Raw genomic sequence first — 13629 nt, forward strand, 5'->3', positions numbered from 1 at the left:
GTTCTTTTGCGAGCATTGCGCTGTGGTTTTCCCTTGTCCCTTGTCTTTGTGCGGTTACATGATGCACTCCAATAACGACGACCAACTAGCCCGCTTATCCCTGTTTCATATATGGTGGGCAGCGCAACCCGGACGAAAGACGCAAGAAAGTACATAATACGAGCGCAGATTTACAACTGGTTTATTTTTTCAAACGAGTGACTAAAATATACCGAAAATGTAAACACGTGTGAAGTGACAATGGTGAAAGGGCGTTAGCCTATCTTACAATTCTAAAGCTCAGTTTCTTTATGCTGCAGAGTGATAGTAGTCTGGCTGACGCATGCGCCTGAGTTTACATGCATCAATTAGGCTTCCAAAATCTCGCGATTGATCTGATTCATACTTTTATACAATATTTCCGTTTGTTCAAACGTAGGTGTGCATAAGCAAACTCTACAATTCGCGGCCAGATTAGAACCTGTTGCATTCCTGATCGCACCTTGGTGTTCCCTAAGGTGGGTGTTAAGGCAGCGTCCCGTCTGCCCAAAGTAGATTGTGCCGCACGAAAGTGGAATGACGTAGACCACTCCCGCCGAGCATGCCACAAGCTGCCCCGAGCGTTTGACGGGGCACGTAGCCTTGGACGACTGTTTAGCTTTATTGGCAGGATTGAAAATCTTGTTTAACTAGTTCTTTGCCGAAAAAACGACTTGAACACCATATTTCATGGCTGTCCTTTTTAACCCACGCCCCATGTGCTGTACATAGGGGATGACTGCATACGTTTTATGTTTTTCGATCTGTGTTTGTGGTGTTTCCCGTTTCTTGGTTTTATTCATGAGGCCTTCACATATTGACAAGATAATATACTTTGGAAAACCGGCCTTCTCTAGACCATTGCGTTGTGGCGAAAAGCTCAGATTGGCAAGGTGCTGGAATGACTTTCAAAGTGCGGAACCTAAACACGCCATAACAATTCCTCTTTAAACTAGTGTTGATTGTACCAACGCGTAGTTTGGAATTGGTTTGCTTGTCCTGGGGTTATATTGCCAGCAAATATGTTGCGCAGTTATTCTTAACTGCAAATGCAAAAATTGAATTTCGTTATTAATCGGCAGTTAATGAGTAGATCTAAGACCGATTCCTTTATAAAAGGCTGCGAGAATAACTCCAATATTGTCACGTGGTGGTGACGTTGAATAACACAGTAGCAATACTGTGAACAAGAAAACTTTTATTGGGCGAACCTGTGCCCACAAAACAGGCTACACTTATAGCGCAACGATAGCGGCGAACACGCTCGGCGATCGTCGAAAACTGATCAGCGGGTCAAGCGCGTCGGCTTTTATAGAGCAGTCGTCGAATGTTCCAGACTAATCGCTTGGACCCGCGTGCCTTCCACAAAGTTCTACACCATTCGCGTTACGCGATGAAATCAGATAACACAAGGTTCGGCGACAACAGACAGCCCGGTAGAAGCATCGATAACTTTCCAGAAACGTCGAATACATGCAGGCGCGTCCCTCGCTGGGCGATTACAGTTGTTAAGCGGCGAAACGTGGTCGCCCGATAGAGATAGGTACACGTGTCAATATCTTGGAACTGGTCTGGTTGCGGATGACTGCAAAATAGTCGTCAACAAACCTGAAACACTTGATGAATGTTCCTGCCAAGGCGCTCTCGAGTGTCTGCTTAACAGTGACAAAAAAAAACCTCGCTAAGAATTGGTGCGACCTGACAGCCAATGCAGACCCTCTGCTTTTGAATCATAATTTCATTATCCCAGATAACGAACGTGGAATTTAAATAGGAAACCAAGAACTACAAGAAAGAAAGTTCAAGAAAGTGGACAAATTTCATGTTATTTTACATCTTACGTGAATTTGTTACGTTGTTTACGAGGGTTCTGCAAAAGTTGTAATTACATATTAATAAATTTTTTCAGATTCCTGTGTAAGATGTCAATTTTGTCCGCTTTAGATGTGCTATTAGGTACAATTCACAGAATTGCGATATCATTTTTCCTTGCGGAGTTACAGAGTTGTAATCATGATAGTTTTGTTTTCTGAAAATTTGCGCATTTGGCCAATTTTTAATAAGAAAATGACAATCTAAATCGAAAATTCGAAACAAACAGTCACTATATTTTCAGTTTTTTTTTTTAAATGCAACAAACCCCGTCAAATTTGGTGCAGTGGTTGCCGAGAAAAACGAATTCTCCTTTTGCATGTATTTATATAGGAGCACCCGAGCTAAAGCTTCCTCTTAAGGGATAATAGTGACACGTGTATTTATATTTATCGGGCGACCAGGTTTCACCGCCTGACAAATCTTATCGCACAGCGCGGGACGCGCTTGCATGTATCCGAAGTTTCTGGAAAGTTATCGATGCTTCTATCCGCAGTCTGTTGTTGCCGAACCTTGTTTTATCTGATTTATTCGCCTGACGCGAAAGATGTAGAACTTTATGGAAGGCACGCGGGTCCCAACGATTAGTCTGGAACATTCGACGATTGTGTATAAAAGCCGACGCGCTTGAACCGCTGATCAGATTTTTCGACGATCGCCGACCGTGTTCGCCGCTATCGTTGTGCTATAAGTGTAGCCTGTTTTGTGGGCACAGGTTCGCCCAATAAAAGTTAGTTTTGTCTATCACAGTATTGCTACTGTGTTCTTCACGTCACCACCACGTGACAATAGCAACCTGCTGTTCATGATCTTAAAATGCATGCCAAATGCACCCCAGCACATTCTTATTTTTTCTGGTTATTTCAGTCTCATGATCCGGATCAGCAGTCACTCCCTGTCGTAAGTAGATGTAGTCCATTACCACTTCCAGTGCCTCGCTACCTATCGTAAACTGCTGTTCTCTTCCGAGACTGTTAAGCATTACTTTAGTTTTCTGCATATTAATTTTTAGACCCACTCTTCTGCCTTGCCTCTCGGGGTCAGTGAGCATGCATTGCAGTTGATCCTCTGAGTTACTAAGCAAGGCAATGTCATCAGCGAATCGCAAGTTACTAAGGTATTTTCCATTAACTCATATCGCCAATTCTTCCCAATCCAGGCCTCTGAATACCTCCTGCAAACAGGCTGTGAATAGCATTGGAGAGATCGTATCTCCCTGCCGGACGCCTTTCATTAGTGGGATTTTGTTGCTTTCTTTATGGAGGACTACGGTGGCTGAGGAGCCGCTATAGATGTGTTTGAGTACTTTTACATACGGCTCGTCTACACCCTGATTCCGTAATGCCTCCATGACTGCTGAGCTTTCGACTGAATCAAACGCTTTCTCGTAATCAATGAAAGCTATATGTAAGGGTTGGTTGTATTCCGCACATTTCTCTATCACCTGATTGATAGTGTGAATATGGTCTAGTAGCCTTTACGGAATCCTGCCTGGTCCTTTGGTTGATGGAAGACTAAGGTGTTCCTGGTTCTATTTGGAATTATCTTAGTAAATACTTTGTAGGCTACGGACAGCAAGCTGATCGGTCTATAATTTTTCAAGTCTTTGGCGTTCCCTTTATTATGGATTAGGAATATGTTAGCGTTCTTCCTTTGTGATGTGCTACAGCGAAGCTGTAGCACATCACAAAAGGTTAGAGAACGGTGCATCTATTTATTTTCATGTATGGTGCATGTATGGAAGTGGCGATAGCTCTGTGAATTCATTGTTATATGCGGAGTGGTTCGGTAACAACGTCAGATAGATTCTTGGCCTTAGTTAAATCTACCCAGTACCGTTGTTGAGCAGCTGAGTGACTTGGATTGGTGTGGCACTTCAAACCAAACTCTTATAGCACAAATTGAGCGAATCGATTCTTCGCTGGTTTTGCAAAGTGCATATTGAATTCTCCAACGATGATCCAACGATTTTCCAATGATGACATGGCTAACCCATGTACGCGGTCATTAACTTCTCGATATCAGGCTTGGATGCACCTGGACTACACAGTGGATATCAGAACTAGGTATTTCGTTTGTGAGGCGCAGACATCCCCACAGTCGGATTTATTTGAATTGAAGTTTATTCTCCTTGAACAAATACAGAAGGAAGGAGTGGCCACGAAAAGCTACTCAAATTAGTAGCTTGATGAGGTGGCTGCCCCTTTACAAGAAGAAGAAGAAGAAGAAGAAGAAGAAGCAGCGGCGGCGGCGGCGGCGGCAGCAGCTTGCACAAGGGAACATAAGCATTTTACAAAATACAAAGGAAAGATTCATATTAATGAGCAAAATACAAGAAAATAGATAAATGCATCATAGTTCACAGGAACTGACCTCGCATTCATTTTTTGGAAAACTGTGACATCTGCAGATTTGTTGGCAAGATTATTGAGCAAAGCTGGAAGAGTAAAAGCGATTGATTGTTTCGCATAGTTGTTTTGAGGAGTAGGTATGTGCCAAATATTGTGGTGATGCGTAATATATGCGGCAATATTTTCTCTTATTCTGAAATCTCGCTGCAAAAGGAGTTGTTCTTTTTTGTGGCCGAACAGTATGTCAGGAGTGAACGATAATGATAAAAATCATGGACATTTATAACCTTAAATTGTTGAAAATGTTGCTGCGTGTGAAAATCATATGGGACGTTTGCAATTATTTTCATTATCTTCTTTTGAATTAGGAAGAGTCAGTTTAGATTCGTGTTTGTCGTTGGGCCCCATACTATGTTGGCGTAGGAACTGAGAAAGGGCTAACGAGTGATATAGTAGTAGTTTTATACGTTGCGGAATGACGTCTACGTATGTTTAGCATCCTGCAGTTTCGCACAATTTTTTATGCGTTTCGCGGAGATGGTCATCCCAAGTTTAAGTACTTGAAGAATATACGCCCAGCACTTTCATGTATTCTACTATTTCAATCACATTGTGACCAAGTGTAATCAACGGCAAGTGTACAGCCTTATTTTTTTGGTCTGAAGAGTATTGCTTTTGTTTTTGCGGTATTATTAAGTAAGGAATTGCACTTTGTCCATTCCAGTAACAGTGGCATTGTTTCATCAGATATCTTTTGTATAGCGTCAGTTGTTTTACCAGTGATTAATAATGTAGTGTCGTCAGCATAGCAAATTTATGTGACATGTGGATTTAAGGTAAATGAGTGTAGGTCGTTAACGTAAACACAAAATAAAAGTGGTCCGAATATGCTGCCCTGAGGTACTCCCATCTTTATGCATTGAATATCTGAAGAATATGTTCCTACTGATGCGTATTGCTTACGATGCCTTAAGTGAGAAACTAGGAGGTCATACAAAATGCTGTGAATATACCCTTGACTCGCATTGTCCTTTTGAGAGTCAAGGGTATATGATTCTCTACACATTTGGTCCTTTTCGCATATGGCAACGCCTCCTGCTGGTTAGTCAATGTGCTGTTCACAAAGGATTCCAGTATAGCCATCAACTTGATACAATGAATATTGCCTATTTCTATTGAATTATTGTTTTTATTGTTATTATTGTTATAGATTGAATGCCTGAAGCCGGCCCCGCCGCGTTGGCCAAGCGGCGGCGGTGTTCCACTGCTAAGCACGAGGTCATGGTATCAAATCCCGGCCGCGGCGGCCGCATTTAGATCGGGGTGAAATGCAAGGACGCCGGTGTCTCGTGCATTGGGGGAACGATAAAAAAAAACCCCAGTTGGTCAAAATTAATCCGAAGTCCCCCGCTACGGTGCGCATTATACTCAGATGGGGTTTGGGCATGTAAGGCCCCAGAATTTTATTTCGTTTTTCAATAATTCTTCTATTCCGCCGCGGATCGGACCCTCATTGCACTATGTCCGCGGTCTGCCAACCCCGACCTTTTATTCTTGACGCGCAAAGACAAAAAATACATGGAAACCAAGCCACATACAGCTTCGCAGTAAAAAACGAGGAGACTACCGCGCTAAGCAAGCAGACTAAGCTAAGGCGTTTTAGGTCCACCTCATGTTGCCAATCTATAGAGGGTTAGTTTTTACAGTATACGCGTCGGCTATCTCGTACACATGTGATGGGAAAATAAAAAAAATGAATTGAATCAAATATACAATTTCATTCAAAGTCCCTTAGACCGTGCGCACTCATCCAGAGACGGACACGACAGTACCTCGCGATTATATGGCGGGATAATTAGGGACTCTTTCTATTTGTAATATCTGCTGACGGCTGCCAGAGCTTAACAATACTTGAGTTGAGGCCGCTTTTTCACGCTCCTTGTTTCCAGGCCGGACTGCAACCTGAGGAAAACCCGAATTTCTTGATCACGGTGACGCCTACCCACTCGGATGAGTGCGAGTCGCAGGTGTGCCTGTGGAACCGCGACTATCTGTTCCGCTTCGGCTACAGCACTAGCCACCCGTGCGAGGACTTCTACGAACACGTCTGCGACGCATTCCTGTGAGTATGACGTGTGCTGAGGTCCGCACTTTCGTACGAGATGCGAAACACTTGCCCTCGGGCCAAGCGCTGAAATAAACTTCCGGTGACGATATGTCTCCATAGCAGGCACTGAAGAAAAGTAATAACCGCAGCTATTCTCACTAGCTTTCCTTAATTAAACTGCCAACTTCTTCACACGCAGCTATTTCATGAGGGGAAAGATTCATTACTATGGGTCTGAAGAACCATCATACCTGCTGGTTCTTAGGGAAAGTAAAGCTAAGCTCTAAAACGACACGAGTGCATTGTGAATCGTTCACGTCGGTGGAATACCGCTTCAGTCAGAATACTGTCTTGCAGCGCGCTTAGCTGTCTAGTTCACATCAAACAAAGTACTGTCAGTTCGTCCTCAATTTTCAGTGTCCCCAATAATCTATAGAAGCAATACTGTCTGATCATCATCATCAGCAGCAGCAGTAGACAAGAACAGCAGCAGCCACCGCCTATTTTAATGTTCTCTGCAGGACCAAGACCTTTCGCTGCGATCTCCAATTATACCCGCATTGCGCTAGCAGATTCCAACTTGTGGCTGCAAATGGCCTAAATTCAACACTCCACCTAGTTTTCTGCCATCCTCGACTGCGCTTTCCTTGCCTTTGTACCCATTCTCTAACTCTAATGGTCCACTTAGCTACCCTACGCATTACATTAAAAACAATTATGGGGTTTTACGTGCCAAAACCACTTTCTGATTATGTGGCACGCCGTAGCGAAGGACTCCGGAAATTTCGACCACCTAGGGTTCTTTACCGTATTTTATTTATTTATTTATCAATACTGCAATCCCCATAGGGGACTTTAGCAGGGTGGGAAACAATACATATGTAAAGAATACTTTAGCACAGGCAACGAAAACAATACAAATCAGGTCAACAGAGCTTGAACATAGCAGTGGCACAGCAAGAAAACAAATTGTTACTCAATACTTGAAACAAACGCCGAAAGTGATGATTTTAAAACTTGGTCATTGGTTAGATGATTCCATTCAAGGACTGTTCGGGGAAAGAAGGAATAGTTAAAACAATTAATACGTGTACTAAATGGGGTTATTGTTCGGCTATGTCGCTGTCTAGTAGCATAACCAGATGAAAAGTAATTATTCCCGTGAGATCTGTCTTGTAATGACCGTTAATAAGTTGAAAAAGAAATTTTAGTCGTGATACACGATTTCTTTGCATTAATGGTGGCAGGCTTGGTTTTGTTACGAGGTCTGTCACTGAAGTGCGTCCGAAGTTGTTATAAATGAAACGAGCTGCTTTTCTTTGCACCATTTCTATCTTGTTATTGCCAGTTTTAGTAAAAGGGTCCCAAATTACACATGCATAGTCTAGCATCGGCAGAATTACAGCTTTATCTGCGAGTAGGCGTACAGTGGGAGTAGAAAGTTTTAAAGCCCTCCTTCAAAAATAAAGCTTGCGGTTAGCATTAGATACTACATATTCAAGGTGCTTAGCCCAAATGAGGTCATTTGTTATCCAGAGTTCAAGATACTTATAATGTGTTACTTCAGAAATATTTATGTTATTATTACCGTATGGAAACGTTAGTTTAGGGTTCTTATGTGAGATGGACATAAAAACGGTTTTCTCGAAATTAATTGACATTTGCCAGACAGCGCACCAGTCGACAATTTGTCGAAAAGCATTGTTCAGCAACTCCTGGTCAGTAATATTGTCTATCTCTGAGTACAATACACAGTCACCTGCATAAAGCTTAGCCATAACTGGAATACCATGCAGCATATCATTAATGAATAAAAGGAACAAGAGTGGTCCAAGAAGCGAGCCCTGGGGAACACCAGAGTCTACCGGAAGTCGTTCAGAAGAATGATTATTAATAACAACAAATTGCACCTAAATCTAAGCACACGGTTGTTTTCGCATTTCGCCCCCATTGCGCATTACATTGGCAGCCTCCTCGTTTATATAGGACTAAACTAAGGAAAAGGTGGTGGCTAATAAGTACGCAAAATTCAAACTATGTGCGCTAATTACTGCCTTCGCAATAAATTACGTATGCAAACGCTGCGCAACGCTATGTTTCACGAACTTGGCGGGCTGCCCTGGCGTAACTACAATTTCTAGCGAGACCAAGTTCAGTGAACGTAGAAGCAAGTGCATCTCAAATTTGTGTACCAAAGTAAAAGCACGCGTCTCAGTTACTACTTTTGAAAAACTTTATTTACATTGTGCTCGAAAGTATCATGCTCCTCTTGTCAGTTACCTTTTCCTATGTCCCGAAATAACTTTATAAAAAAATAACACTTTGTAGAAATGCGCGGCTTGTCATTTGCAAGGTGGACCAAACTTATTATGCTTAAAATTTCGGGGTTTTACCTTCGAAATCCAAAATCTGATTGTGAGACACACCATAGCGGGGGACTACGCAATAATTTGGACAACCTGAGGTATTTTACCGTGCACTGAAATCTAAATACACGTGTGCTTTCGGATTTTACCGATATTGAAAAGCGGCCGTCGTTGCCGGGATTCGATCCAGTGACCTCGTGCCTAGCAGCCCAACACCAGCCACTAAGCAACCACGGCGGGTAAAATTTTATGTTCTTGGCTTCAATAGGAGCCTTACCAATAATTATCGCACCCTAGATTTTCTTTTTATTCCTTATATGACGTAGGCCTCGTATTCTCGGCAAAATGAACAAGACAGCTTCTCTACGTTTCCTGGCAGTAAGGGACAGGTGATGTGAAGTTAGGAATGAGTGATCTGAACGGAGCCTGTGAAAGCACTTTGAAGCGTTGCGCAGTGGCCTGGGAAGAGGGCCATTATTTAGATTGTTGCTATCACAGAAGTACCAATGCCATCGAGTTCAAAATTTAGGGAGAAAGAATCTCTGTGTGGAGTTAGGAAATTGTGGATAAAATGCAACATTTTTATTGAAATTTTTATTCAAGTGTAGAAAATGTCACACGGCATTGTCATCACGTATGCTTCCATGAGTTCTCACGGAACTGTAGGTTACACCAGGTTTATATTTCGCTGAAATGGGGATATGTGACGGGCAATTTGTGGCAAAGTTTTCTCGTTCACATGTCATGTCTAAGAGGCATGCGGCGCCATACGACGATGACGAAGACGAGAGGAAAGCGTTTGATACAGCACGAGTGCATGAGCAGAAAGCTCCGGAGGCACAAGGCGCATGACCCCAGCCGTGATCGGGAGAAAAGCAGCATTGAGCTGGCATTGCCTGCATAGCTCTGGTTGAAGAAGGTTGTCTCTCCAGCACCGTACTGGTGACGGGAGTAGCGGGTGTTCGCTTCCAGAGCTGGGAAGAAGTTTGGGCGTGTTGGTGGGATACATTCAGACAGGAATACATAGCGCAAAAATTGACACAGGGACAAGCATAACACAGGACTGTGTTCTGCTTGTCCCTGTGTCAATTTTTGCGCTATGTATTCCAGTCTGAACGCTTCCAGAGGCCGTGATGCTGGCATCCAGAGGCATGACCATCGACCTGGACGAATTTGGAGTGAGGCTCGTCGGGCGTGCTGCAGCCTCCCACAGTAGTTCCGGACACGCCAGCAGCAATCCCGCTTCGAATGCAGACCAGCAGCGCCACGTAAGATAGTCCCTGCGGTGCCTCGTCGCCACTTGAGCAATGCACTAGATGGAAGAGGTAGTCGAGCCCGTCGCTATAGGCCTAATCTGCTAGGCTTCGCTGCCGTGTCATCGAGGACGACCGGGACAGAGGCATCAGAGAGAGGCGAATATTTCCGGCTTATACTCAGGCGACGGAATATGCAGGATCGTCGGTAGTATCGCGAGTCCACCAAGCTCGGACTTTGAGGCAACATAAGCCGTTCATAGAAAGCAAGAACGACACATTTCTGTGTTGACGCAGCTAGAGCGGCCAAGGTGGTCAGACTGATGTGACCAGTGAGGACGAGAATTGACGTGGTCAGCATGGAAAGCGCTACAACTAATTGTTAGCTTTGTTTGGGATTGCTGTAGAATATGTCGTTGAGAATTTACATATATGCATGTTCAGTGATTTTATTAGTTTTCATCTCCTTTTGGTGATTATTGCTGTGCAAATAAATCACGTCTGCGGTGCCCCTCGGCGTCCCTCATTTTCAACTCCGGAACGCACTCCCCGAGACCTGTGACATCATGGCTTAATTAGAAGCCTCACATACACATATACCCAATTCTCGTTTGTCACGGTTCTTGCGCGATCATCCGACAGACCTAGTTGCTTTCTTCATAGCCCTCAGTGAGCTAAAGAAGCTATATCTTGTTTACATTTGTCGAAAATAAGGAGTACGTCACCAGACAAAGTTGAAAGTGTGCGGACTAATACTTTCTTTGCAGTAAATTTCATATGCTAGCAGTATGGAGGTATACAAGTGTATTGTGTCACGAAGAACCCCGATTTTACACCGCTAGCATTTGTAGAACTGCGAGCGCAGTAGAGATCAAATTTATGTGAAAATCGGAGTGTATTTGTTGGAGGGGGTAGGGGGCAGTGAAAAAAAAGGAGCCACTATGGCCGATGTTCTGTTTAACTAAATTATGCGTGAATGGATGTCTCTCCCTTGGATGTCTCTCCCTTGGATGTCTTTCTCCCTTTGTAAAAAATGATTAGCCATTGATGGGAAGTGTTACGTGCGGGCAAAGTTTCAAGACAAGTCATATACGGGCAACGTGTTCATGTTGTGATTTCGTTACAGGCAACTGAAACGTTTATTACAACTACCCTAAATATACTGCCACGCTTTAAATTATGTGCTGATTCTGCCAGGTCGCACAATTATGCTGTCGTTTCTTGTCTCTGTATGTTTCGGGATTTTTCAATAAAAAGAATTCATGTATCTGATGGCGAGATAGAACCTGACTCCATGCACAACAGCCTGATGCCCTAACGATTAGAACACAATCTTTCTTTTTTATTGCTCTTATCTTTGTTGTAGTTTGATACCATGCCTGCTTTATACTAAAATGACAACTTGGTGGACGAGGGCAACGGTACCCTGCACTGCGTGTTTCAGTTCCAAGCATTCCCAAACATTCATTAACAAATTTCCGAGACGTTTCAGCTTTTAGGTGAACACAAGTGACTGAAGTCTTGAAGCCATCGCACGTGTGTTTCTCTTGCGCCAACTCTAATTAGCTCCCTGACTACCTCGTCCGTCACGTTACATAACGGGAGCGAGACCCTGTGCTTGCGTGCCGGTTTCCACTAGGTCACGCTGTCTCTGCCGTGCGGCCCTAGCAGCAGCGTGCCAGTTTTAGCTATTCTTACCTCCTGGCAGGTGGCTCTTGGAGACGCGGTGTTAGTCGGCGCCAACTTCGGGCGCGGTCCATATTGTAAGTGAACAGGTCGTTTCTCCGTCGAAGCAAAAATAGAACTGTCGTCATGCCGTTGTGGTCATTCTATCGTCGCCGCCGTCGATGTTTTGCTTCTGTTGCGCACGCAAAACAATCACTTCCTTTGCACAAACGCGTTGTCTATCTGGTAACTCTTTGAAGAATGAACGACGCTGAAGAGCCAGCTACCTTCAATATTATTCGCATAACATGGATTCCCATAGTGTGTGGAATTTGCATATATATTAATACGAAAGCCTTCAGTGGCTCAAACCCCCGATGGCCTTGAAAAAAAAAACGTGTCGCTGGGTCTAATGGTACCAAAACTAATACCATCAGCAAAGGCTCATACTCCCTAAGCAAGCCAAAATGCAATGACTCATCCCTCGTGTAGTGCGGAAGCTGCAAGCAATCAGCAAAGTGAAGCGTACAGTGCATAGACTCACGCATGTAACGTACAGAAACTCAGCGTCTAGTCGACTTGTAGAAAAACCACGTGACCTTCTCAATAGCTCATACGCCCGTAGGGCGGTGGCTACAAGCGTTCAGCAGCGAACAGTGCATACGTTAATTCAAATCACCCGTACAACAGACAGAACAACGTACGTTTCAATCACTTGCTGGTAGGATGCGACGTAAAGTCGAAGAGAAACATCCGTGGCTCGAGTCTCACTCTGCTATACGAGCGCGGGAAGCCCCAGATAACCTTCGAAAATGGGCCAACGCCGGAACCGCGAAAGCAGCTAGGCGACGATACCAAGTCTGCAGAACGGTTTCGCCTTCTCGTGTTGCAGGAGTGTAACATGCGGCCAAACTTTTTTTTTTACTGTTTTGCACAGGCTTCCATATTTGTCGGGAAGGAAAACCGCAGGCCTCAATGCCTAATAGTGAGCGTAGAGTTTCCTGCAAGTATTGCTAGACGGAACTGTAGAAATCCGATCTTTTAGTCGCCATGGGAATGATGGTTATTACTTAGATTTCTCTGATCCTCGTGCTCGTGGCTTCTGAAATTCTTGTGGCTTTGTTTATTAAGCTTTACGTTCCAGTCTTTCAAGATAATTTTTCTAAATGCAGAAGGCAATACAACTACGCATAATTGCTGCGAAGTGCTGCGGTTCCACCTGTATAGGTGTTCCTAAGGGTTTCCGGTTGCCGATACGCGAGTCGTGGCCTAATTGTTTCAATATCGGACTCCTGTGCTACAGTATTCAAATGCCGCTGCCGTGCAATGTTAATAGTGGGTTTATTTATTTATAACGCAGACTTTGGTGTAACTTAACAGCTTACGAAATGCCGAAGTGCTTCCAAGCCACTGCAATGAAGTTTAGACAAAATCCCTGATCATCATTTTCTTTCTCCCTGAACTACCCTGCGTGCACGTCCCGTAGGTGATTATTGGCACACCCTTTGTAACTAGGCGGACACAATTGGTCACCTAGCCTGCTTGACTTATTCAGGTTTTACTGCATCCACCTATCCATCTGCCTATCTGGCCTGGATCTGAACTTACGCAATTGAAACATCTATTACTGTTTCGTACCATTACCTACGCTTGCATTGGCTCCGATTCTATACATCTCCTCCCTGATTTTTTCCACCAATACTCTAATCGTCTCTTACTTATCACCACTGATGACCAGCCAAGCCTTCCATATGATCACGACTGCTTACCAGTTAATCTTTCTATATTTATTGAAGCACAACATTTCTAGTAGGTGGACGTACCTATACTGCTCTCGTTGGGTGATCTTCACAGTACATTACTATGTGCAGAGTCATTTCAGGCTTTCTTTTTTTTTCCAGCACACACATGCCTCATCCTGTGGCGCATAGTTGCTCCGGTATGTCTTTGTCCTCTGGCAGCCGTCTCGGGGCTCCAATGACAAGGCACTGTACCTT

The 13629-nt window shown here is 43.9% G+C and overlaps 1 protein-coding gene across 2 annotated transcripts in view; it reads left to right on the top strand.

Annotated features, from left to right (window-relative positions):
• Positions 1 to 13629, top strand: part of LOC139055868 (neprilysin-2-like) — a 131979-nt gene that overhangs the window by 78625 nt on the left and 39725 nt on the right. The window contains exons 2-3 of one of the 2 annotated variants that reach the window (XM_070533448.1): positions 2758 to 2790; positions 6191 to 6363. In XM_070533448.1, the coding sequence (XP_070389549.1) occupies positions 2758 to 2790; positions 6191 to 6363 (206 nt within the window). The remainder of the gene's footprint in view (positions 1 to 2757; positions 2791 to 6190; positions 6364 to 13629) is intronic. The other variant, XM_070533449.1, reaches the window with a different exon arrangement.

Source organism: Dermacentor albipictus, chromosome 2 (genome assembly GCF_038994185.2).
Source record: "Dermacentor albipictus isolate Rhodes 1998 colony chromosome 2, USDA_Dalb.pri_finalv2, whole genome shotgun sequence".
NCBI lineage: Eukaryota > Metazoa > Arthropoda > Arachnida > Ixodida > Ixodidae > Dermacentor > Dermacentor albipictus.